General features: G+C 41.6%; 1 protein-coding gene across 1 annotated transcript; it reads right to left on the reverse strand.

The window, feature by feature from the left end:
* Window positions 1–10,704: 10,704 nt before the first annotated feature.
* Window positions 10,705–11,877, reverse strand: LOC109951652 (zona pellucida-like domain-containing protein 1). Its single transcript, XM_020586264.1, has one exon. It carries the CDS (start codon window positions 11,875–11,877, stop codon window positions 10,705–10,707), a length of 1,173 nt encoding a protein of 390 aa, XP_020441920.1.
* Between the last annotated feature and the right edge of the window lie 15,692 nt (window positions 11,878–27,569).

Here is a 27,569-nt window from a genome sequence, read left to right on the forward strand (position 1 = left end):
TTTGTTTTATAAAAAGTCCTTTGATGACAGAGCTGTATGTATAATAAAAAATGTGGCCATTCTGCAGCATGTGTCCGCCACCTGTTCTCTGTAACTGACCCAGCCTGATCAGACTTTTCTCAAAGGCCCCTCTGATTTAGACCAGGCAGACTGAGCAGACCTAGTGTTACACAATGGGTCAGAAAAGATCTGTGTTCCTTCAGTCTATAATTCATAACATGTCTAACTGATGAGTATTTGTACCAGTTGAGGAAAGTGCAACATTACACCAGAATCAATAGCAATGTCATCTTAGAAGTAGTGTAGCCTAAGTGGGAAGCAGGTCAACAGGTATTATGAGAAAATGATTTGTGTTTTCAGCCCTGCGATGGATTGGCGACCTGTCCAGGGTGTACCCCCCCTTCACCCGATTGTGTTTTCGCCTCATTTCAATGGAGAACAGATATAATTTCTTGAGAATCTTGGGACAGAAATATGGGACAGTAACTCCATGGGTTTCCAAGTGAATGGGCCAAAAGGTAACAGAGCCTGCCTTCACAGTCATGTACTAGTGTGAGTCACATTCCTGATGTGAGCTCTCTCACAGTGACTGAATGTAAACCTGCAAACTGAGAAGCTCCTTTTGTGGGTCACGTTAAAATAAAGCAAACACCTTATAAATAGATGTGTGTTTATTCACCAACATGTTCTTGGTTCTGTTTCTCTTTTTGGCGTTTATGTGTTGACAACCATTCCCTTCAAGAGGTCACATGAACTAAACCAGGATGGCTTTTCTACATGTAGTACTGTAGGTGTCATGTCTCTGTTTTAGGATTAACAGGAAACAGTTTTTTATACTATTCATGCTTCTTCTTAGCAGGCATGGATAATTTTTAACATGTGCAGTTAGGTGCGGGTGCACCTGTGTATTGGGTGTGAGTGATTGTTTGCTTGTGAGAAATTGCCTCTGTGCAAGCATGTACATGCGTATATTTGGATGTCTGTAGTAAACTGTGGGGGTCACCAGGGGTTCGACGAGTTGTCTCCTCTAGAATCTAACTGCACCTGAAACTTCAAGGTCGGTGCTAATGTTTTTCTCTCTGGCCGTGTCCCTGAGGGGGCCAGAGAGATTAGCTTGTCATATTTCACCTGTCAAACACTTAAAAAGGACCAGAAAGAGCCAGACAGAGAGGCCTGTCAGCCTACGGGTCTCCTGAGGTTGCAGCTGCCCATCCACCATTGTCACAGATGCCCAAAACAAATGGGCTAGGCTGTCCTCCTGTAAAAACTACTAGAAACACATGGAAACAAAGGCCAGTCTATGGCAATTCAAAGCTTCAGAGTTATGAGTAATGAGATAATAAAAATAAGAGTAATGAGCTTTTTGGACACATCATCTTTGACACCTAAATCGAAACTGTGTCATTTGTTTTTGTGATTTTAAAGGTGCCCAGGTGATAAGAGTGGCTGTAATGTACATTTTAGATAAAAGTGTGTGAACATTGGAATTCAAAGCTATCCAGTGAAGTGTAAATTACTTTTTTTTAATCTGAATGTTTCTCCCTACCGTGTTCACAAGCCACAGTCAGGAAGTGACTAATGAAAAAAAGAGGTAGGAAGATGGAGGGAGGCAGAGTAGCAAGGAGACAGAGAAAGAAAAAGAGAGCGGCAGCAACATTTTAAAAGGGAAAAGGAACCAGGTAATAATTTTAGATGTCCACCTGGGGAATTTAATGTAATGACTTCCACAGATACTGCATCCCCTGCAGCTTTGCCCCAGATCTTGTAGTATCCTATGTATCCCCCCCTTAATACTCTACTGCTCTCTTTCAGTCCCTGTGTGCCCCAGCATGAGGGGCAATGATGTCAGATCCAGTATTTCACAGCCAGAAGGAAGTGATGATGTGGACAATTTGGCCTGCAAGGTTTCTCCAGCCTTGGACATGGTGTTACGATTACACGCTCCACTGCAGGTCTGACATGCCAGTGATGAAGGGGAGATTGTGTGTGTGTGTGTGGGAGGGGGCGGTGTAGAGCTTTTTATATAATGTTCATAGTGTACAACTCTATCCTTCTCTCGCCTCATAAAACAGAAGAACACTAATAGATATCCAGAGGTACGTATAGTAAAGCAGAAGTTATCATGAAGTTGACTGGAGACCTGCAGTGAAGTCCTTCACCTCTGGTCTGAACGGCCAACCACACATGAGTGGACAGTATATCATATAATTTGTTCTCCAAACAGGGAGGGAAGTTTTTTTTTTTTTTGCTTTTACAGGCATTTGAGTCTCATAGCCACAGCAGGTGAAAGCCTGAGCAGGGTTACAATCAGTAAGGAAGAAGGGCAGCTTAAACCCCAGGGTTGGCCTTCAGAAGGGGGCTGGAGCACTGGAGGAATATAGCATCTGAGGGATGGAAGCCCAGCAGAGATAACAGAGTGTGAGATCAGATCTGAATGTGATGAGAGATGTTCTCGACTTGGATTTAAAATATCCCCATGCAGGCAGAATATAAACCATCTCAGGTGGCTTCCTGGAACATGATAACCACATGTAGCCTATGACATTATATAAGTAGTAGATAATGTCAATGAGCCACAGAGCAGATTCCTCACCGAGGCTTGAGCAGCCAGAATCAAGAGAGCAGTTAATTCCAGAAATGGTCTTTAGGAAACTCAATATAAACAACCACTTTTAAAGCCAATATTTCATCCTGAGACATAGAGTATGTCTACATACAGTAAATATACAGTAACCCTGTGTTACAACAACAATAACAAGTCTTTAATGGGAAGAGGGGCTTGGTTTGTGTTCACAGAGGTAGTCTGAGTGACACTGAGATGACCTTGGCTGTCAGCAAACAGTAAATAAGGAGGAAGCTGCATGTGCTGAACAGGCTGTCATCATGTCAGGAAATCTGTTCCTCACCCTGACTCTGCTCTGTAATGTTTGTTCTTTATGGTAACTGATTCAGACATAAATCACACTTTCACTGGTATGTTATGTAAGACATGTAACCACTTTTTAGTTTATGTACAACCAATTATATTGTTGAGAATACATTTTAGATTTGGCTTTAAAAAACTCTTTTACCCCTCATGGTGACACCAGGGCCAAAGAGACATCAGTAATCTGGTGAACACTCACTACTGAGCAACACACTTTGCATACAGCATGTGACCTAACAGAAATGAATGGGGGTCTGATCTTAATGCTCTGTCATTTATCCATCCATCCATATTTTCTTCTGCTTATCAGTTGGTCTGTTAGGGCAGCAGGTCCAGCAGGGCCACCCAGACTTCTCTCTCCCCAGCATCGTTCTACAGCTTCTTCTATAGGAAACTCTGATGCAATCCAAGGCTAGATGAGATATATAATCCCTCCAGTGTATCCTGGGTCTACTCCGAGGCTTCCTGCTAGTTGGATGTGCCTGAAACAGCTCCAGTGGAAGGCGCCCAGGAGGCATCCTAATGAGATGTCTGAACCAGCTCAATTGGTCATTTTGGCACAAAACAGCAGTGTCTTTTAGAGCAGCAGTTTCTTACCCAAAGCTCGTGACCACAGGCAACAGTCAGAATGTAGGCTGACTTGTAAAGTGGAAGTTTTGCCTTCTGGCTCAGCTCCCTCTTCACAAAAATGTTCCGGTACAGTTCAACTCTGTCATTCATTGCTTGTGTATTGTTGATCATAGAGCAGAATTTGCTCTCTAACAATTGAATGATGAAACTAATGACCACACATTAACTAAGGTTTCACTGGCAAAACTGTACCTTTTAATTTCTTACTATATCAGTGATTAGACATTTGGTTTGTTGAACATTTACATTTCCTGTTTTCCAGGAATTTTTATTAAAAAATGTATCTAATTTGAAACACTATGCCTGCCTTGTATACGGTTACTGATATCTATCTAGGTGCAATCTTCTATTCAAACCATTTAATTTGTTAGTGAAAGCTCCCCAGAGAGAGATTCATCCTCAGCCTTCTTTGCTATTGTTATAGCTCAGATTAGGCAGCTAAACAACATGATACCTCCGCAGTCTGACCGTTGTATCTGTTGCTGATGGTCTCCTGTATTAGTGGCTCTACAGGAGACCCTGTGGCCGGGCCTTGTGTGAATTCTCAGCACTACTGTGGAAGCGTCACATCCACGTTGGATGCATCAGGCCTATAGTGGTGAATTATCCGGCTCACAGGAATTGGTCGCCATGCTTCATTCACAGGAATCCAGCAATGACAGCCCTCACCCCATGGAGGAATAAACATGGAGTCCTCACTCACCATGTCACTCTCCACTCACACTGCTCCACCTTCAGCTTTGACACATTGGCTCTCTTCAACATACATACTGTATATCAATGTTGTTCAAGGTCTCTGTTGACAGGAGTAGGTGTGATTAGGGTAAATACATACAGTATATTGGCACTTTGGAGGTCAGACTGTATCGTCTGTCTATTTTGCTTTGTGATATTTTGATTGTGGTTGGCTTGAACATTTCTGGACAAATCTTCTCTGTTGTCTCATCATCTGTTGATTATATGTTCAACATAGAGTAAAACTGTTGATTAACTTGAGACTAGGCAAGAAGCGCCTCAGTGTAGTGATAGGAATAAGGGCTCTTTGAACCGAGCCGGAGCTTATGGCTGTTCCTTTCTGAGACCTGTTCAAAAGAAGGGATAATCATTATTCTTTCTTTTTTGTAACCATGTCAGTGGTGCAGTCTAATTGCTGAATAACATTTTCAGGTCTGCATGTCTCTTTGTTTGACTGAAGGCAGGGCAGAGGCCACCGTGAAGCAGAAGTGTAGCCGAGTTCATTTGTGCTTTAGCTTTAGGACGTTAAGTGAAACAATGGGAAAATAATGTTTTATTTCTTGGCTTTACTGCTGTGTTTTGCTGGACCTCTCTTTATTCACTTTGTAGATTGCTTGGCCACTGATGCTCTCTCTCTCTCTTAGTAGAGCAGATTGAGGACAAGAAATGAAATTTGGGCACAAAGAGAACAAGAACAGCTCTCATAAGGTGGGCCCCTTTGTTCATAGGAAGCATAGGGTGATCACCTGATCACCCGGTCATCAGGTCAAAGGGAAAGTTGACCCAGATGTACAGTATGTACTTAGCTGTAATGGCTACCTCAGATGGCTGTGTCGTGTGTTTGCTTTCGTTCTGACACAAAGATAAACATGAAAAATGATTAGTCCGAAACCATGTTTACTCGAGTTCTGAAGCTAACTGGGAGGTGATAGCAAAATTAGCACTAGCAATAGAGTCACTATACTCACTTTTAAGGGAAACAGCAAGCTAAAAAAAACTGAATGTGTCCTTTAAGGAGTACTCTGTTATTAGGGCTATCACTTATATTGGGGTATAAAAGGAGCTGCCACGTTTCCTTCAGAATATGAACCACTCTTCAAACATGTCTAAACATGCAAATCTGTAATGATCTAGCAGAATTTAAAATGTGCAGCATAACCTGGACAGGCTGCTCCTCCTTCATTCTCACCACTGAGGTGCTTAAGAGCTAGGACCTTACCCCTGGTGAAGGTGCTCAGAGGCCAGCAGATCACTGCTAGACCAGATCAACCCCCGATGGAACCAACTGTGAGGAAGATGATCATTTATTAAACATCTGAGAAAACTGTTACTTAGCATTCATGTCAGTATAGTTCACTGGGACAAGGAGAACATTTGTCAACCAGAAGAGAGAGACAGAAACAAATGAATGGAGAGAGAGAAAGACAGAGAGTTGTAAGGTTGTCCATCTCTAACATCAACACTAGGAGTCCATGTGCTGCTGATATGATATATGAGGCACCCACTGTCTGTCCATGCCATCGCTATAGGAGGCAGTTTCATCTCTCTCTGCAGGGAAGACCAGATTTATGGGGCTGAAACTGTACACTTGTTTATATGCTTTCCCAACTCCCACTAGTCTGCACCCAGTGAGGAAGATTAATAATCAAAAAGCAGAGACAGTCAACTTGCAGAAGAAAATCAGCTCAATATATCATAAATAAACAATGAGATACAGTGGAAGAAAAGAAGCAAATACTTTAAATCTTGTTCCCTCTCATCTTATCATTTATGAGAATCAGATCTCAGTGCATAAATCAACCATCAAATGCCTGAAGGAACCATTGATTGAAATGTAGGTCAAAATATCATAGTCAACAAAACTCTATCTGACAATTTAGGTTAGTCTGGAGTTTCTCCCACACAGACCTCTGTACACACATTGTCATAATTCTCTCACACATCCATACTGGCATCTGTTTATGGACAGCAGGTCTTCCTCCTCCTGTTTCCTCCATCTTCCAGTCAGCCTGTCTCCTGCTGTGTGGTCGTAAACTCCTGTAATATATTTAGCATGCTCAGTGATCTTCTCGCTACTGCTGCTCAAGGCCTCTTGTTGCTATCATATCAGCACAGTGAAGCCATCATTGTGACACTGATATAAAGTATCTGTAGTGAAATGTCAGGAAAGCCCAGTGGGTTCTGATTTCATTACTCGCTTTTATTATAGCATTTATCTGTAAATCTTGTCTTGTTTATTCCGTCTCAAATTTCCTGTGACTGAAACTGTGCATACAATAATTTATCCATACGTACATTCAGTGGTTGGCCATGATGTAGAGTTAACCAAATTACGTGGGGGTTATCCACCCATTCAGGAAGACACAAAACATACACACTTCCCAAAATGCCTTGCTCTTCGTGTTACTGACAAACCTACTCATGTTACTATTAAGCATATACAAATGTGGTGGCACGGTGATGTAGTGGTTAGCACTGCCACCTCACTGCAAGAAGGTTCCAGGTTCAAATCTGGACTGGGGCCTTTCTGTGTGACGTTTTCATCTTCTCCTCATGCCTACCTGGGGTACTCTGACTGATCTGAACAGATCTCAACCCACTTGAAACATTTGGGGCTGGAGCACCCTTCCATCACCACTATGTGCACCAGCACATGGTGCTGGTGTTCTGCACGGGCACGGTTAGTCATCACACTTACCATGCTCGATTCCAGTGTGCCCTGGCCACTTGAAAGAGGTGGCCTCGGGCAGGGTATGTTGAACTGTGCCCTGGCATAGCACAGAGCAATCACACTAATCAAATGAATTGGACTTTGGGGTGAAATGTGCTTGGGCATACTGCAGAGTTCCTAGTGTACGTATGCACTAAGACACTTTATGTTGGGTTTTCCTTTCATTAATGCGCATCACTATTCGTTCAGGGTCTTGCACTGTGAGCAGATTAGAAAGCTAATGATTATTTTGATTGAAACTGGAAAGACAGCCAGGTTAAACCTACATACCTTATTATGGCTAGACTACTTTCTTTGTTGTTGTTTTTAGAATGAGCACTATGCTTTGTTAGATTCCTTCTCTCTTCCCTTTCAGTACAGTTCAGGCATAACTTTGCCAGAAAATCTCTAGTTCTTTGATGTTTAACTTTGTCAATGAGATTTTCTGCCTCCACAGCAGCTCTGCTGCTCAGACTGGACTAAAGTTTCACTCTGTGCATAAATGAAATTCAGTCTGCTATATACATCTTTGCACATGCCAGCTGGAGTCAGGGACAGTGGGGCAGAGAAATAGACTTCCCAGTAAACTACACTCTCCAAGAGAAAGCCTTAGAGAATAATTCTCATAGAATATATAAAGGTTATGCACAGGAGAGCAATCTTTCTTACTATGTCTGTCTTACTCTGCTTTAGCTAGTTCTTATCGTTTCCTCTCCAAACCTCACTGGATGCTAAACTGCCATAGATCAACTCTGCACAACTCTGGGAAATGGTTCTGTTCCAGACAGACATGCCCGCCTCTACAGCAAGTAATGATCTGGTCAGCTTTTGGGTTTAGTATAGATCCCTGCATAACTTGGTCTCTGTTCTGTGTGTGACAGTAACACAGTTCAAACTGTTTGACAGTGCCAAATGTTTCTTCTGAAACTCTATATTTTCCATCTCACTTTCATCCTGTATATCTTTTCCTGCAGTCTACAGCAGTACCTAGCCTGTTGTTTACCACTCAGAGTGTTTCAACCTAGTGGATGTGATTAGTAACTCCAGACAGCTTATTGAGTATCAGAAAGATCAGTCGTGGAAATGTACTTAACCAGTGCGGGCTTAGCCCAAATCTCATACTTTGTAATTTGTACCACATAGTTTTCCTGAATGCAGCCTAAAAATATGCCATTTTATATGAAATTCTTACCTGATGTTGAGCTATTATTTTTCACATATTTCAGGACAGTATGAAGGTCATTAAGGTCTTTAGGTGTTGTATCATTGCACAAGTGAAAGATATATTTTATCAAAAACATTAACAAAACATAAAACTATTTTGGAAAACAAACTGGGTAAGTACATATTCCCAATCTATTTTCTGATTCAATTCTAATGTTAGCCTAAGTTTTGCACATCAGGGCCATTGTAGCTGAGTGGCAAATTTAAGAGTACCAGCCTTTCTAATGCCAGTAATTATAAAAATCCTATTATCAACTTCATAATTTCTAAGTTAGCTTGGATTCTTTTACCCGACATGACAACATAATGTGCAAATGGCTTTTTGGTAACTGTGACCTGTCAGATGACTGGCTACTTTGAATGCTTTCCCAAAGAAGACATTTTAAAATGTTCCATGCCTGTACTGTAGTGTAAAATTTGACTTAACATTTTATGTCTACAAAAAGGCATGCATACAAAATTACTTCATTAGTAACTCGTGTTGGTTGTTATTGTTAAAGATGCTAATCCTCTGGTATCAGCATACCCGTCTGCGTTTCACAGTTACCTGAAGCAGTACTTGAACTACAAAAAGATGGTAACAAGCACAAAGAATTGTTAGTGAAAACGTTTGTGGTCAAATAACCGTCATGCAGGGGATCAGTGTCTTCTTCCATTCATCAGCCTTCACTGCCAGAGCACAGCAGTTTTGGTGGGGTCAGAGATACTGTATATTGCCCTTTGTATCCAGATAGTCAGGCAGCTTCCTCCTTTGATATATACACTGGCCTTATGTGGCCTGAGGAAAACTTCAGAATAAGAGAAAGACAAACCTTTGTTTGTTATGCTCTAATGTTCCACATGATACTCCAGTGGGTTAATATAAATATCTGAACTAATAAATACACTCACTGGCCACTTTATTAGGTACACCGCTGGACCGTAACCCACCACAGAACATAAAAAGATATAAAAAGACTACCCCTGCTGTTGCACAAACTCAATACATTCCCCCTCTTTGTTATATTATATGTAAATCTGCTGCTGTTGCTCATTTGCAATACTGTCCATGTATACCTCATATGCTATTTACACCTCATCACCTCAAGGCCCTGGTGATCCTGAACCATCTGACAATCTCCTATTATTGTTTGCACTGCTGTCACTGACTGTACTCAGTTTTGAGTCACATCTTAATGGCTGTACCATTTAGCTTTATCCTAATTACATCAATCCAGTTCTTATTCTGTTCTATTTTTATTCTACTTTATTCTATTTTAGTTCCTAAATGTTATGGCACCCAATACTAGGTGAGAGAGAAATGTTGTTTCAATTTTCTGTATGTCCTGCATATATGGTGAATTGACAATAAAATCCTTGAACCTTGAACCCTACACCTGTACATTTGTATGCACTTCAAAACAACACTTCCACCTTAATGTCTGTGTTTATGAAGCTCAAAATGTTTCACTTTTTGGTGAAATTGTCATAAATGTATAAATTCAAGTATATTTATTATTGAGGTCGTAGTTAAAGGTGATGTTGTACTGGACTAAATTATTGTTAGAGGTGTGTCTGTATTTTTGCCCTTCCCAGCTACATACATGGGAGGGTCAGAATATTAGGAACACCGCTGAATATAATGCAGTCTAGTACAACACTACCTTTAATTATGAATTGACTATGTATTGACAGTTAAACACACATATTAAAAAAGCATATTAATAAAGAACACTGACTCATACCTTTGATCAGTTTCTTCATTTTATTTTTAATTTGATAAATTTGTTTTATGCAGATTAATAGAAAGAAATTACACAAATCAGGGAATAATAAACAAGGAAAATAGTTAAACAATTCTACAGTCACTTTCTTAAAATGGCACGCTATTCCCACACTTCAGTGTTTTCTTTTTCAATCAGTTATTTCAATATTCCTGCAAAAGATAAAGATGGTGCGATCTTTAATGGATTAGTTTAGAAAATGCAGTAAATAAATGTAAAACAAACATATTCTGGCTTCATGCAGTGGTGCATTTTCAGTTTAACAGCTTTATTATGCTCAAAGCAATGAGCAGTTAATTCAAGCAAACAATATTTTGTGTTCAGACTTTGCTTTCAAAATGTTCTACATAAACAAACCAGGATTTCTGCTTGTTTGTATGTTTTTTGGATACTTGTCCCTTCAGTTACCATTTCCCACCTCTATTATTTTTTTCAAAGCTTTCAAAGTGTAGACATGCATAAATATTTATAGATTTGTCAATTTTGGAAACAAGCACTCAAAATCACTTGAAGTTTTCCCATCCCCTCACTAACCTTCTAGGGCTGATATGCAGTTAAGACTACAGTAACAGACAGAGATTTCAAAGATGTATTGATGAGCTGAGCTGAGACCTCCACCATAAAATAAAATGAGGTTGCAGATATAGTACACCTCAAAAATGTTTGGCCCATAACCCTGAGGCCAGTATTTTGCATTCAACTCATGAATGTTTTCCTTACTGTTTGGCCCTTTTGAACCTTCTGTAAAACACAGCTCCAACAATAAAGGCAATAACACAGGCAACGGCAAGGATGCCAACAGACACACCAAGTTTGGTAGTAGTGCCAGCATTGTTTTCAGCATTTTTGAGATTCTGGTTGGACAGGGGAGTGTCAGCTTGGGTGACGATCGCTGGAGAGGAGATGGTATAAGGTTTGGTTACCGATGTGTCATCTGTGCCATCTGCGGCCCTCTTCCTCCGCGTTCCACTGCATTGCTTGAATGCGGCGCAGCTGTTCGGCTCACACAGCCTGGTGATGCAGTGGAGGTAGTAAGTGGACACTGACTGGTTCTGCTGCTCAAGGAAGCGGAAGGCTGGAAAGTAAAAGCGGGCACTCTGGTTCATTCCATTTACAAGCATGGTGGTCATTCGATCATTGGTGCAGGGGACAAACAGGTTGAAGTAGGTGGAGTTAGAAGGCAGTGCGGAGATAGAGGCGTAGCACCGGTCAAGCAGAACATTGTATTGGGTGGTCAAGTTGGTGGCCTTGACCTCAACGTACACATTGGTCCTCATTAGAATTCCCGTTGATGGCATGAGCAGCGGTGTAGTGTAGGTGGTATCACTGAACAGCTTCATGCTCAAGGTGCTGAGGAAACTTCCATTGTTTAATGTGGCCGCGATGGATTGACCTGTTACATCAACCTCAGTGTTGTTCAGGATGTATTCTAAGGGATAGGAGCAGGAGTAATAGTACTTCAGCTCAGTGTTGTAAGTGACTGTGCCTGTTGTAGGATCAAAAGACTTAACCATGCCACACACGCTGACTGTCTGGATGTTGGAAAAGTCAGAAAAGAGATCTGTCCCAGCAGCACTAACGGTCTTGAAACTGCTTCCACAGGCATTGGTCAAATTTATGGGGAAGGTGAAGCGAACAACAGGAGGAGAAACAGAAGTGTCGAGGGTGCCGTTACAACCTGGGTTCAAGTTGTTGTTCAGGATCAGAAGACTCTCATTGTAGCCAGAGTATAAGACCGGGCAGAACTGGATCGCTAGGCTAATGGATGAAGTACCACACTGCACTGAGATGTCATTGAGCTGTGGCCGTCTTGCTTGAGTCCCACAGTCAGTCAGTGTCAGCTGGTTACTTCTGGCTATCAAGAAGAGTAAAAGAAAAAAGCTCTTCATTGTTGGTCTTCAGCTTTCGATTAGATTTGTCAGGCACTCTTCTCAAAGTCTTGCTACTGAAGGCTGGTAGATCTTCTCAGGAGTCTTATATAGGGAAATGTATCCACTGGGATTGGTCCAGAATGGTGTCAAACACCTTCCTATTTTTCCACAACCACACTGTGTTAAGTAGGAAATTTCTAGGATTTATCCTAAGGGCAACAATTGAAACCTGAAATTGTCTTGAAGTACAAAGACAATGACCTTGTTCTTTTCCTATAAAATATAGGCTTCCATGTCCCCTGGTACTAAGCCTTCATGAAGTAAGTCAACCTTACACCCTGTGAGATGTATTTTTTACAGCAGCATGTAATATTGTAAGGGTTCTTCTAGCCAAGTCATATTAGTGTCACACATGGGAGGCGTGTCAGCTTATTATGATGTACAGTATATAGTGAGATGCTATTGTTGTCACTGTGTAGTCAGAGGCAAGTGATGAAATGACCAAGGTAATCCTTTACTTTATTATGAAGGTAACTGAACCTAATGGCAGTGGAGACAAAGATAGTAAATGTTACTGTATTATGACTGAGACCAGGCAGAGCGTCACTAGCACTGCAGTAGACTATAATACAATCCCTTTCAAGTCTTCCACATTTTATGTTTCAGATTTCTCCTAAAATTGATTCAGTTTATTTTGTTTCTCATCAATCTACACACATTATTTCACAATGATAAAGTGAAGACAGCTTTTGCAAGTGTATTGAAAATAAAAAACTGAAATGTCCCATTTACAAAAGTTTTCAGACCCTTCATTTAGTACTTGGTTAAAGCACCTTTGGCAACAATGACATCCTCAAATCTTCTTGAGAATGAACCTACAATCTTGGCACCTTTCTTATGGAATTTTCTTCCATTCTTCTTGGCAGCATCATTCAAAGTCAACCAGGGGTTGGGAGTGGTAGTACATAGCCATTTTCATTTCTCTCCAGAGATGCTCCATTGGGTTCACGTCGGGACTCTGGCTGGGCCACTCCAGAACTTTCACAGAGTGTTCCTGAAGCCCCTTCTGCGTTTTCCTGGCATTATGCTTCAGGTCATTGTCTTGTTGAAATGTAAACCCTCGCCCTAGCCTGAGATCCTGAGCACTGGAGAAGTCTTCCATCTGGCCAGTCTACCACAGAGGCCTGATTGGTGGAGTGCTGCGCTGATGGTTGTCCTTCTGTAAGGTTCTCCCATCTCCAGAAAGGAACTCTGGATCTCATTCATAGTTACCCTTGGGCTCTTGGTTACCTGTCTGACAAAGGCCCTTCATCCCCAACTACTCAGTTTGGCTGGGTGGCCAGATGTATGAAGAATATTGGTGGTTCCAAATCTCTTTCATTTGAAATTGATGGAGGCTACCGTGCTCTTGGGCACTTTCAATGCTGCACAGGTTTTCTTGTATCCTTCCCCAGATCACTTGTCTTTTGTAAACAGAGTCTGTAGTAAACATTCCAATCCTCCCCAATCCTCTCTAGTGAAGCAACAGTTTCTGCTGGTGTACGGCAAGCCCACGTGGACACCCCATAACACAGAGTTTCAGTTCACCATAATACTAGAACCAGTAGTAACAATAATGAATGGCAATTTGTTAAGTTTAGTTATTATTATATGTGCTAATGATTGATTTGGAGGGTGGTGAGTGGTTGCCTGCCACAGGAGAGCAAATTTGTTTTTCAGTTTTTTTTTTTGTTCTTTTTTGGTAATAAATATTGCAAAAACATACCACCTGTTTGTCCTGTCAGTGTCAAGCGTTCTAGTTAAACATTTCAGCTAAACACTGTACAATAAACGAAACTTAATTTTCAACTTAAACATTTGAATTATTGGTCCATGAAAAAAATGCACAAAGTATAAAATGCAGTTTGAACTACAGCTCATTTTACTTGTTGTCCTTTATTAATGACACCTCTTGTCTGTGGTAATGACATCAGGCAGGAAGTGAAAGGAAGGACGACAGACAGACTCTGTCAAAGCCCTGCTGTGAATTTACTGGGGTGAGGACATTGTGTTTCGGGGATGATGGGGTCATGGGGGTGGTGAGGGAGGGTCACCTGCTCTCCTGCTTACTCAACTCTGCTCTGGTGCACCGTTAATGTGCTCCAACCGTTTGATTAATGGACAGATGCTCAAAGTCAGGGTTTGTAGTGTTGAGAAGTCACAGAGGCAGAAACATGGAGGAAGAGGAAAAACGAGGTGGGAATTCTGTTTGGAGGAAAATTACAACCCCATGTCCCTTTTTTACTGCACAGATCGTGACCAAACGGCCCTCTGTTATGATTGAGCCTTATGGGTTATTTTGTCTAGTGGCTAGCAGCAGCAAGGTGATGATAGGTACTGAGACAGGAAGTGAAGTGGTGTGATGTTCTATCAGCAAGGCTGTGCAAAGAACACAAGCTGAGTGTTAATGTGTTGCTCTGTCATTTTGAATAGTCTGAGCTGTGAGAGGACACAAGTCAGACCTCAAACAGCTACAGGTTCCTCACGGACCTCCTGCATCTATTCCAAATTAATACTGAAGAAAAAATATTTTTGACTGACTGAGTTTATTTCCAATAGGTAAATGTATACCAGTGTTGTTTTTAGCTGTCTGGTTAATCCATTATTTAATATTTCTTGTCAATGTTTAGTGAATGTGCCCATTACTTGCCAAGCTTATGAAGTAACCAGTTAAACAATGGTTTGTTTTTATTTATTTCACATCCAAGACAAAGTCCTTTAACACATAACCCTGATATGTAAGTGAGATACAAGGTGTGTTCAAGGTATAATTTAATTATTTGTTATTGTTACAAGACTCAGGTCTCAAGTTTGCCTCTTATGTTTTTGCCTCAAGTCAGATCAAATCTTCAGGGAGTCGAGAGTGGCGGAGTCAAGTTTCAAGTGTCCATCTCTGCATCTCTGATGAACACACTGATAAAACAATCTAAAATACAGCTAGAGGGAATTTGCCCTCAGTTTGATGAAAGTAACACAATCTAATATTCCAGGATACAGGAAACACAAAATACAAGTTTATATATACTGCATAAAAAAGTGGAATTTCCTCTTAAGGTTTGGTGTAGAGCAGAAACACACACTGAAATGAAGCCCTGCCCTATGCTCACACCCTTAAGGGGGAAACCCCTCTTGAAGCAAATTTGTAATATTGGGATTTATAAATAAATGTAACTTGACCAGACTTAACACATACAAACAAACACACTGCCGCACATACTGTATGGCCCTGTGCTAATTGAATGCTCATCTACTGTTCTGCTGTTACAGTCACTGACCTGTTTCACACCAGATACTATATCACCTTGAAAAGTGAGCAGCCGTAGAAGTTGATCTGACATCCAACTATTACACTAAGGAAATTAACACATTCTATATGTCACATTTAATGATCAGAGGTACAACATGCTGCATTTGTAATAGCACAAAATACAGTGATTTGGAAAAATTACATTAAAGAATGAAGAGGGTCAAATGACATCCAGAGTTTGGTGATAGGCTCACAAACTAGTTGGTATGACCACAGATCTGAGCTGTTGGGTGTGCCAGTGTTAATGAAGTCGTGCTGTCAGGTAATTGAGAACACAGCTTCCTGAGCACTGAAATTGAGCTTTTATTAACAAATACATAATAAAATGAATGAGGCCAAGGCAACAGTAACAATACAGTTAGCTTATTGTGATATTTTGAGACCTTGTCAATCTTTGTGCTGAAACCAGAACTCCTTACCACGCCAATTAACCAAAGTCTTGTCACAGAGGCAAGATAGTCAACAGTGGTAAAGAGCATTACTGCAAGTAAACAAGAACATTGCAGGGCAGTGTATTTCAAAAAGGACATGCAGATGATTGTAAGATTTGTGTGCTCTGGAAGTAGAAAATTCCCATTCAAAAGCACATTGAGAGTTCTAATCTAGTAAGTAAATAAAGTGTATTTACTGTATATAGCACTTTTCTAAACCAGAGTTAAAAAGTGCTTAACAGTAGAGGAAATAATGATCATAAAAATAGTACCAATTACAGCACACAATAAATAATCTGATAATCAATTATTAAAACAAAATATACAACAATAAACAAAACAAATTATATACAAAAATACAGCATGGGTAACACAATAAAAGCTCATGTCATATGAGCTAATATTCATATTCTGTAAATGTAATCACCAACAGCAGCTTAGAAATAAACCTGAATCACACACTCCCACACAGTCACTCTCAACACACACAAATTGTTCGGTTAAGGTCATGCATCAGTGTAGCACTGATTTACGAGGCACTGAGTATTTTTTAGTGATGCCTGTTGCTGCCTTTCTCTTTCATGTCTTACACACACACACACACAATCTTTGTGAGTACACTCACTGATATAATGCATTCCCCCTACTCTAACCTTAACCATCAGAACTAAATAACCATAACTCTTCACCAAACCCTAACCTAAACCTGAACCCTAAAACCAAGTCTTAACCCTCAAAGAGGTGTTTCAGAAAGTGAGGACCAGCCAAAATGCTCACTTTCCCAAAATGTCCTCACTCTGTATTGAAAAATACAATGTAACAGTCCTTACAATGTAACAAGTACAAGCACACACACAACACACAGTTATGCAAATGTAGCTGAGCTGTGCATTTGTCATTAGGAAAAAAATACTTGTGGGAGCTGCTGGTAAAATGAGACTACAGCGCTAATTTTTGTTCTCCACCCTGTCCCCTCCTTTTTTGAAGAAGAACATAATTGTCATATATGAACAAGCACACCATGAAAGTGCACTGCCCCCCAACCCCACAAACACACACACACATAAAAGTTTTTTTTTAATGGGTTTCTTCTCTCCTTTTGTTCCCCTTTTTTCTTTTCCTTCCAGCTCTCTTCATGTTTCCTTTGCTCTTGTTTCATTCCCTTTGCTCTGAACCACTTTCATTTCAACAAATCTTTTGTATTATGTAAAAACATCTGCAGCAATGGGTTTTCCCTGGTTATATTAGAGAATCCACAGACACCACTAGTAACCTTTTTTAACTGAAAGTATTTTGACTAAATAAATAGTTCCTACAATACCAGGACAAATCATGCTTTAAACTCAGCATTTTCTGTAAAATGCAGTGACAGAAATCCATGGAATTTTTTTCTGCACTGACTCAAGCTGTTCACTTTACTTTTTTAAAAAACCACGCTCTTGGTGGAGCTGAACACTAAGCACTGTATGATAGCTCGTCGCCCCATGTACGTGCGCATAGCCGAAGTCTCAACTAGGTGTCCCTGCTTTACACACTATCAGTGATGGTCCACAAATGTATAGGAAGACAAGTGTGTGTGTGCACACAATATATACTCTATGTGCAAGAATGCCCATTACCACTGTGCATGTGTGTGCGCTTTGTGTTACACACACTTACACTCCTTCAGTATGGGTGATTGTGTGAGTGGCAGTCTCCTGGGCCGGGCCATAACAGTGATGGATGGGCCATGTGTGGAGGCCATTATTATATGTTATGTGAGCGGGTGTGTGTGACTGGGCCGAGTGGGCCATACACCTGTTGTGTGCCCAGAGAGCCCTGGCGAGCTTGGAAAATAGCTGTAAGCATTGATTTAACAGCTCGCTCTGCGGGCTGCAGAAACAAATCAAGCAACAGCTAATAAACTGTCCTTTATGACGGCAGCTCCATTTGCTCTCCAAAACAACTGGCTACATCATGTGTTTTTCTAACACCCGCCGCCACACAGAATTGAGTCCTGGGCTAAGGTGTCACCTCTGGATGCTGTGGAGCATAGGGCTTATTATCTGGCTTTAATGCAGCAGGGTTAATTATTGTTGCACAGTGTATGTGTGATTGTCTTTTTGGATACTGTAAAACAAAAATGTAACAACCACTTGCATCAGTGAAATTGTATATTTGTGTGTGTGTCTTTGTGTAAGTACTTCATTTGCTCAGTTTTTTATGTTGTTCAAGAATGTGTGTGTGTGTCTGTTTTTAGATGTTAATGCTATCAACATTTTTTAGGTTTGTGTCCAGATGAAATAAGTGTTTCCTCAGTTCTAAGAATGCTACATATCTGTGCTTGTGTACAGTAAGAGAGAAAAAGTGTGTGTATACTGTTACATGTGTGCTTTTCGGGGAGCACAGTGTATTTTGTATGAGTCAGCCCTGTTGAGACTGAGCGTAGCTGTGCTGTGTGTCTCTCTGCTGACAGATGATACAGTGGCTCTATTGTAAGTCTATTGTGAAGCTTCTATCAAGCCTGGTGAGCCAGTGGATACAGAGGAACAGATTAACAAAGACTTTGCACTTTGGTTTAAACACATTCTACAATCACAGATGTGTGGTATATGAAACACATGGACCAGCAGCAGATACACAAACATCTCTGCTGGTCTTCGCAGAGTAGGGTGTTGCAGGTAACTGTAAGCAAAAGTGTCAATGCACAAACCTTGTGCAGAGCTGAACATAAGATGAACTGAAAGGCTGATCCAACTCTTGTTGGGTGGGGAGGTTGAAATGGTAAAGAAAAAAAAACATGTAAATGATATGTTCCATACAGGTATAAAAGAAACAGCCATGCAAACATCTCTGGACAACACACTGGCTCAACACAGCCCAGAGAAGCACATTGCAGTCAGTAGCTGGGTTTTTCATCGCCCTGTTTTTATGTGCATTTTGAAGTATTGAATCAGAAAAAGGTGATGCAAACACCAAAATGAAAAAAACTAACTTCTAATTTGCAAAAAAGTTTTTATGCTCACTTGAGGTTTTTGACTTATGTGAAAAAGAGTTGATGTGCAAAATGGGAGATGGAAACAATTGTCAAATAAGTTTTGACGTTGCAAACTTTGAACTCACGTGTTTCAGTTGATGGTGTCTTTCCGGTTTCCCATAACACACGAAACCAACATGGCTGGCAACAGGAGTGTGTGTGTGGAACGAGGAAGAGATCAAAACATTCCTTGGTCTTATCTAGGAAAAAAACATAGCTGTAATATTAGATGGTAAACAATAGCAAAATCTCTGTTTCCAAGTTTCTCTGTTTTGTTTCCAGTTCTTCTTTGTTTCTACTTCTTCCACATTTTTTGTCACAGTCATATTATGGTATGTTGCCTATACCGCCATCTTCTGACAAATCTAGTGTAATTTATCAGCTCTAACCGCTTAGTGGAAATGCACCTAATCGCTTTTTTTTTCTTTTTTGCAAACTTTCAAAATATTTGGTTCACATTTAGATGGAAACCAGGCTAGTGAAGTATTTATCCCTCCTTCATAGACCTTACAAAAAATAATAATATAAATGTTACAGTGCTTGGTCACTCTATTTTCATCTGTAGTCCCAGCAAAAGGATCCACCATAAGAAAGTTTTGCAAAAATCACAGGCCAAATTTAAATAGCACATTCTGCTGTATTTAGTTTTTGCAAGGCTCATTTTTTTAAAATAACAGTCCAAATTTGTGTAAGTATATTCAAGCAAAGTTCTATTTCGTATAGGCTTCGCCCTCTAAGAGCTGTCGCTATTGGGTTTATCCCTCACGCATGCACAGTCCTGAAGAGATTTATTTTGCGCCCTGTGCCCCGCACTGGGCTGTCGCCACTTAGGTCTGTTGGGCTGGCATAAATGCCAATGTGACCTGAGTTTGGCTCCCTCTTTCTCTTCAGCAGTCTAAAGAGCAATTCCTGGACAACTATGTCTAAAGGGCAGAGACCTTTGAATGCCAGACTCCAGCACCGCACCGCCATCACCGTGTGCCCAGGCTGTGATACAGGCTTCATCATGCCCAGCTGTGGCCTGCCTCAGCGTGAAGCACCCTGAGCTGGCATTCTCCCCCCAGGCCTGTTAAAAAACTGAATTGTCAGAAGAGTCAGTCGGTCGAACAGTCAAACAGTCGAGTCTGTCTCTCCGTCTCCCTTCTCCTCTCCTCCACTGCTAGCCTGTCCTATCCTTGCTTGCTTCCTGAACACACACACCAGCTCACTAGTTCTGTCTCGTTATCACCATGACTCCTTTTCTGTTTTTTGTCTTAATGGTTACGTCACTTCTCAAAATTAGCCTCTCAACTTCTTTTTTACGAGAAAACACCCTCTGAAATGTGCTCGAAAACAGGAACCAGACTGACCATCTCCCTTTACAAAAGGTCATGTTGCACAGAAGTTATATAATCACTTCAACTCACACTGTACTCTGTTATTAACTATTAACTATATGCATTAACTATTAACTGTATTTGTTTTAACCACTACACATTACCATGTCTAATGTATTCTCCAGTTCCACAGTGGACTCAGTGGCAATGCCTTCATCTCTCTGTGGTCTCCCCACCTCCCCCCGTTGGTGCGTGTGAGTGGTGGTTTTTCTCCCGCACGTGACGTAGCCGGCAAAGCTCCACTCAGGGTGCTCGCCTCTCCACAGCCCTCCCATGGGTTGTGAGGAGTGAACACTCGGCTCTCACAGCGGTGAAGAGGGCACATCAGTGGCTGGTTACAATGTCCACAGATGCCACAAAAATGATTGCTCATCCACTCACATGGCGAGAGTGGCTGTCCATGAACAGCTGGAGGGACAAGCTGATAGGTACATGCTGCAATTCTCCAGGCATCCCCTGCTTTCAGTGGAGTGCTGGAGAAAGTAATGGATAATGGCATCACCAGCAGACTCCGCTGCACTGACAGCAGATTTAAAATTGTCATCTGCCAGATAGGAGGCACTTTCATCCCTCCTGCAGTGCATCGTTCCCCGCACAAAGGTGACAACTCTGTCTGTGATGCGTTTACTGGGCACAATGTCAGTCAGTCATGTCATGGTCCCTCTCTGTGTGCTCCACATGAGGAAGTTCCAGAGGTGGTTCAGCAGCCTTTGCCTCAACCCCATGCAGCACAAGAGGCATGTGCTGACAGTCCCCGCCACCTCAGTTCACTCAGCCCTGACGTACTGGAAAACCTCCGGTGCCATGGTAACGGGAGTTCCCCTCGGCAGAGTCACGTCACACATATCGTGCGCAGTGTGGTTTCTGGCGCTGTTGCAGTATCCCATGATAGGGCAGCACCTGTGGGCTTGGCCACTACACGGGAGTGACTGGAGAGCCTAGGCTTGCCTCCAGTGGTCATGCATACAATTCAAAGCATGAGAGCCCCTTCAGTGACGACATCTTATGTGACAAAATGGTCTGCTTTTCAGTGATGGTGCGTGGAGAGATGCACAGCCCCCACGTTGTGCGCACCGGCTCAAGTGTTGATTTTCGTATTGACCCTGGTAGACAGAAACCTGGCTCTGTCTACTGTGAAAGCTTATGCTGCGGTCATTTCAACCTGCCATGAGGGTTTTGGTGAGAGATCTGTGTTTGTGCACCCACTAGTGAAACGCTTCCTGAGAGGAGTGGGCAGACAGCGGCCTGTGGTACATTTAGTGACACCACAGTGGCCCCTGGTCTTACTGTATGCGTGTTCAGGTTAACCCCCTTCAAGTTCATAGCACAGACCTTTCTCAAACACCTTTTGCTGAAAACAGCGCTCCTCTTAGGCCAGACATCGGCTAAACGAAGTGAGCAATCTGTGCGCACTCTGTCTCACCACTGTGTTTCTCTATCCCTGAAGATGGCAGCTCGGCCATCTTGAGACTGAACCCTGTGTACGCACTGAAAATAATATCTTCTTTTTGATCCAGAGTCATCTCCCTGGATGGTTTCTTTCTTTCTCCACACAAAGACGAGTCGGAAAGAAAGCTACATAACCTCTGTCCAGTACGCGCACTGTCCCATCTTGTGGCCTGCATGGCAGCTATCAGACAAACACAGCAGTTTGTGCATTACAGAGAGCACTCTCTTGGGAAGCCCCTGACTAAGCAGCAGCTGTCTCAGTGGTTGTGTGAGGCCATCATACAAGCATAAGCATCAGCTGGGAGAGGCCCCTCGTCTGGCATCAGAGCTCACTCCACAGAAGCTATTTCATCCTCCACAGCACTCTTCAGGTGGATGGCTGTGGAGGACATTTGCACAGCAGCCTCCTGGGCTTCCCCATGTCCTTTCACTTGCTTCTATCTTCAGGACACATCCGAATTTTCACTGACTCACTCAGTTCTGAGTGTTATGCGTGATCGGGAGGCTCCCTCTGACGTGGAGCATGAGTACACACCTGCCACTGGGCACTGATACTGCATGTGTGTTATTCGCTTTGGCAGCTAGCTGTCAACTAATTGTAATTCTTACTTGACTGTTCTGTCAACGCAGAGCAATTGATGTGCGTGTTCTTACTGCATGCACACACTCTCTCTGTGCACTCTCCATGGTACTCCTGTTCCCCGCTGTCGGTCCTGCCTGCTTGAACATGGCTGACTACCGACATCATTATTCTTTTGTTGTTCTGGATTCAAAAAAGAAACAAAACAAATGAGCATTTGACTGTTGCTATGCATAGCTAACGTCTGTCTGCTTGTGTTTTGTCAGGCGCACATGCTCACTGTGTGCCCTTCCCTGCACCTATTCTCCTCTGATAAACATGACGGCCATCCCTGCCTTCTCGCAGTGGCAGTCAGGTTCTATATGGGGCCTGATTGTACCTGCTTCTCAGACAAGGCCTGTTGCAGGAGAGAGGAGGCTGCACTTGGGCTGCAATTGCAGGATATATTGACAAGCTGAGTTGTTTATAATGCTCTTGGGCGGCAGTGAGCCAGCGGGGCATTGACTACATCCAGCTGTGCTTTTATCCCAATAGTGACAGCTCCTAGAGGGACTGAGGGAAGTAACCCAAGCTTCTATGAGCATAGGCAACCCGCTGTCTCTACCCCCGCCACGTGAAGAAAAAGCGCTGGTATAGAGAGCCGAACCCAGGTCACACTGGCATTCATGCCACCACAGCGGACCTGAGTGGGGACAGCCCAGTGCAGGGCACAGGGCGCAAAAGAAATCTCTTCAGGTATGTGCATGCACGAGGGATAAATCAACAACTACTATTTCTAAACATAAATTTAAAATAATCACACTGATTAAAATTATTATGGTTGAGCTCTCAAGACACTGAATAAAAGTCAAAGGTTTGCTCACGGTCACCAGCCCTCAGTTGGTTTGAGTTTGTTGGATCGTGGCTTTCTGTTGAAAATCATCATTTCAGATTAAATCTTTTAAATAGGAATTCAGAGTTTCCTCTTGCTGAATCATGAAGCTTTGGCACCGTAAATCATCCCTTGCTGTCATCCCGCTCTCCGTAGCGGCTCTATTGGTGGTTTCCTTCTCTTCCTCCGTAAGTCGTCTTTTAAACAGGAATTCAGAATTTTTTCTTGCTGAATCATGAGGCTTTGGCACAGTTCCATGGTCCCTCAGTCACTTCCCGCTCTCCGTAGCGGTTCTTTTGGTGGTTTTCTTCTCTCCCTTCCCCAAAGGCGGGGGCCAGGGGAGAAGCCGCAACCTACTCACTCTTTTGGCTGTCTTCCTTCAGTCACTCGGTCTTCTGAAAGTCAGAAAATCAACCGGACAGAGCTTCCAGCTGCAACTGTGAGGGAATGCTTTTGTTCCTCTTTTTGCCAGGGTTTTTAAAGGATTCTGGTCAGTAGACTTAGTTCTTCCATCCAACCAGATGCCACAGTTTGCATTCAATACCTTTTTTGGCATGCAGATTGTTGTTCTTCAGAACTCGTTTGCATATTGTGTACTTGTCAGTGTTCAGCATTTCTTGTGACTGCTCATGACTGCTTTTGACCAGGTGTGACCAACTCCCCTTCACAGTGATTTAGCAGTTTAACTGCTCTTCTCTCAGAAAACTACCATCAATAAGCTGCTACTTTTTTCACAAGCTTTGAAGCCTGCGGCTTAAACAATGATGCGGCTAATTTATGGATTTTTATGGGCTAACGAGCTTCATGCCATCCAATACATTTAGCCTCGTCACATCAAACCAATGAAATTACCGAACAGTTCACAGTGGACCAATGAAACTGTTCGAATTAAATCAAATGCACTCACACTAAATTCTGCAGATTAGTCATTTTGCGCTTCATGCGCACACCCTCATCATGGAAAACGCACAAAGAAATGCATATGATGCAGCTTTCAAGTTACGTAAAGGTGATCGATCTGGCTGTCAAAGAAGAAAATAAAGCTGCTGCACGTAGCTTGGTATCAATGAATGGATGGTGAGACATTGGAGAAGGCAGCGTGAAGAACTGACTCAATCCAAAAAGACGACAAAAGCTGTGTAACATCTTTCTGTGTAAATATCTCATGTTACAATGTGGACAGCTGCGGCTTATAGACTAGTGTAACAAATTTAATGTAAAATTAACTTGGCTACACAAGTGCAGCCTATATATGTACAAAAAAAATTTTTCTTCTTAAATTTAGTGGGCGCGGCTTATAGTCAGGTGTGCTCAATAGTCCGGATTTTACGGTAAATCATCCTAACCTAATAAAAATACAGAAAACTCACATCTGATTGAAATACCAAAAATTCCATCATTGCTTTTAAGTAAACAATCAGAATTACACACGGATCTTACACAAAACTATTTAAAACATGGATCCCTATATTTTGAATACAACACTTGACAAAACATTGATTAGACATTGATTAAACAGTAATTATCAATGAAATCTTTACTTTATGCATGAAACAATCATTTTTGTTATATTTCTTAATAAACTGTGAGACACACATTCTCTGTCACACACACTCTCAACTGCACTTCCTCTTTTGTACAGATGTGTGTCTTACTTCCCTTTTCTCCATGATTCAGCATTTCCACTCTTTATGATTTTAGATTGTGAATGTACTTTAGACTTCTAAATGTACTTTTTTCAATACAATCCTTTCTCATTTTATTCTTACACATTCACTAATGATTATGTCAAACAAAACACACACACAAATCATCTTATGATTATCTTAACTTTTCTAATTTATGCATTCTGCCATATCATTTCAATAATTTCTCTCTCTCTCTCAGCTCCTCTTGCTGTTTCTTGTAAACATTCTTGCTGTTCTTCTTTTCTAACTGAAAAGAGACAATTTGTTCAATAGTCTCCTGCAGCTCTTCTTGTAAGGTTATTTCTGATGCCAGTTCTGCTGTTATGGCCTGTGTTTCTTGTGCTTTTTGGTTCTCTCCAGGACCCATTTTTACAGGTTTGCTGACGGGTTAGTGATGCAAATTGGCCAACTTTGTCATCTGTAAAAGATGTCTGGCGATCAGCACCCAGTGCATCTGATTATTCAGCATAATTGGAACAGTATGGATAATCATGTCCTTATATGTCATGGAAAATAACTGACTAACAAGAAGAGACCGCAACAACAAACATGAACCAACAATTTGAGATATTATACTTTTATTCTGAGCAACTTCTGCCTTTTTTGGCAGATTAATACACCAATTTGTCAACATTCTGCTATTAACTGTGTAGAATAAAATGCTATTATGAACACTGGATTATGTAGCCATCACACACATCACTGCAGCACAGTCCTAACAGAATCTTCATGCCTGTGCACTGTGATCCCATCAGAGCAGGAAGTAGAAGGAAACAATACTGAGTGGACAGGCTGCTACCTGCCCTTCACTGTCACAATGCCAATTGCACAAAGAAGTGATACAATGTCACTGCAGTGGCTGTATTAAACAGCTAAAGTGTGCTGTTGTGGCCGACGTGGACATTGTTAAATGGACTGATGAGTGACAGCACTTAGTGCCACACCAGGGAGCCGATGAGAACAGGCTTTATCGCGCAGCAAGCTGAGCCCATCAGCTTGTTGTTGATGTGAGGGCTTTGCAATCAGTATTGCACTCTACTATAAATACATCCAGTAACAGATTTACAGGTCAACAAGTAGCTGTCACAGACCACAGGAAAGTTAAGTGAGAGTCACAGCCAAGCAGAATCAGGATACGTTTTAAAATGACTTTCTGGGGGACAAAGGCAGTATTTACAGCTACATATGTCTCAGCATCTTATGTCCTTGCCAACGTTTGTATCCACCAGTAATAAAATCTGTAAAATTTCAATAGTTGACGTAAAACAGAGAAGCTGAAGGATTGCCTTTGACATTGAAGTCTCAAGGCACTTTAGTGCTCTGCGATATCTATTTCAGGTATCCTGCCAGCCAAGCCAGAAAAACCAATGCTGGTCTTCAGATGTTAAAGCCATCAGCTGTGTGGGTGCATGTGTACATACAGTAGATAAGCTTAGTTAGTATCAAATGCTTGCAATACTTGCAGTCTGTAGCTAAACCATGGAGCTTCACTATTCCATCATCTTTATTCACCCATGTGATAAAATCCCTGGCCACTGTCTCTGACAGTGGGAGAGATGGAAAAAGATGTGATGAGCTTTTCTGCTCACTGTGGCCTGTCCTTCACAAGGCTATGATCTCCCTTTAAAATGCTTGCAATCTTATTACAGCAGTACTGAGGAACCTGGGGTCTGTTCAGGATCACTAGGTAACATTGCCATACTTTCCCATACAGAAGCCAAAACGTTTTCTTACTTGCCTTTGTTGGCATCTCTGCAGTTAGTTTTAATTTTATTTGTATATCTGGCACTCAGGTTTCTGCCTCCACACAATAAAACTGAGAGACATTTCTTTTTAATGCTCACAGTGTTGGAAAAGAATACAATGACAATTTTTTTCCCATCCATCCTGGATGGATGGGGAAAAAATTCATCTCTTTCCAGAAACTGTCCCTGTTACTGTGATTAGCTTTGATTGGGGTGCTTCTTCAGTTCACTCTTTATTAAACTTTTGTTTTTAAATCCCTTCATGGCTCTGTACCACCCTACTTATCCAATTTGCTTCACTGGCATACACCCACACGTTCTCTGAGGTCAGCCAATCAGCTTCTTTTGAGCGGGCCTAGAACTAAGCGTAAGCTTAGAGGTGACCGGGCCTTTGCGGTCGCTGGCCCCAAACTTTGGAACGATTTACCGCTGCCCATCAGACAAGCTTCTTCTCTGTCTGTTTTTAAGTCTCTTTTAAAAGCTCATTTATTTTCGTTGGCGTTTTGATACTTTATATTGGTGTGGATTTTATTTATTTTTCTTGATTCATGTTTTTATATTGGTGTTGATTTTGTTTGTGCTTGTGGTTTGTGTTTTTAATATATATTGTTTATTGCAATGTACAGCACTTTGGTCCACCTTGGTTTAGTGCTTTATAAATAAAGTTGGTATGGTATGGTATTAAAACACAAGAAGAAAGATTTATTTATTGTAAGAAATTTTTAATTTTAAACGGCTATAATGAAATTTTTTTATTATTTTTTAGACTAAAAGCTCTGACCCTGATGTTCCCATTACCTCTGCAGTAAAAAAAAAATTCATTGATAAATTGATTTCATCATTCATGCACAAGTTATAAAACTGATTGTGAGGCTCAGGTCAGTTTGCCCTTCAGAATCATGACTTGAGGTTAAAGTCAGACATGGCCACACTTTACATCAGTCACCTTTAACCTCTCACTCTCTGAGGTCAGAAGGACCACACACTGCTTGCAACAGGTGTGTGTGGTATGAACTATGCAATCTTGTACTTTTTACAAGTGTGGTGGTGCTGAAGAGGCCAACAGTCATCACCCCACTATTCTCACTATTATTTTCAGCACCTGTCCATCACAGTATGACATGATAATACCAAAAAAGAAACTGCAGAGCTCTGTTGTCTTACCAAAAACGGAATCATGCATTAAATGTCTCTGGAACTTTTTGACA

Source organism: Monopterus albus, unplaced genomic scaffold (genome assembly GCF_001952655.1).
Source record: "Monopterus albus unplaced genomic scaffold, M_albus_1.0 scaffold401.1, whole genome shotgun sequence".
NCBI classification, from domain to species: Eukaryota; Metazoa; Chordata; class Actinopteri; order Synbranchiformes; family Synbranchidae; genus Monopterus; species Monopterus albus.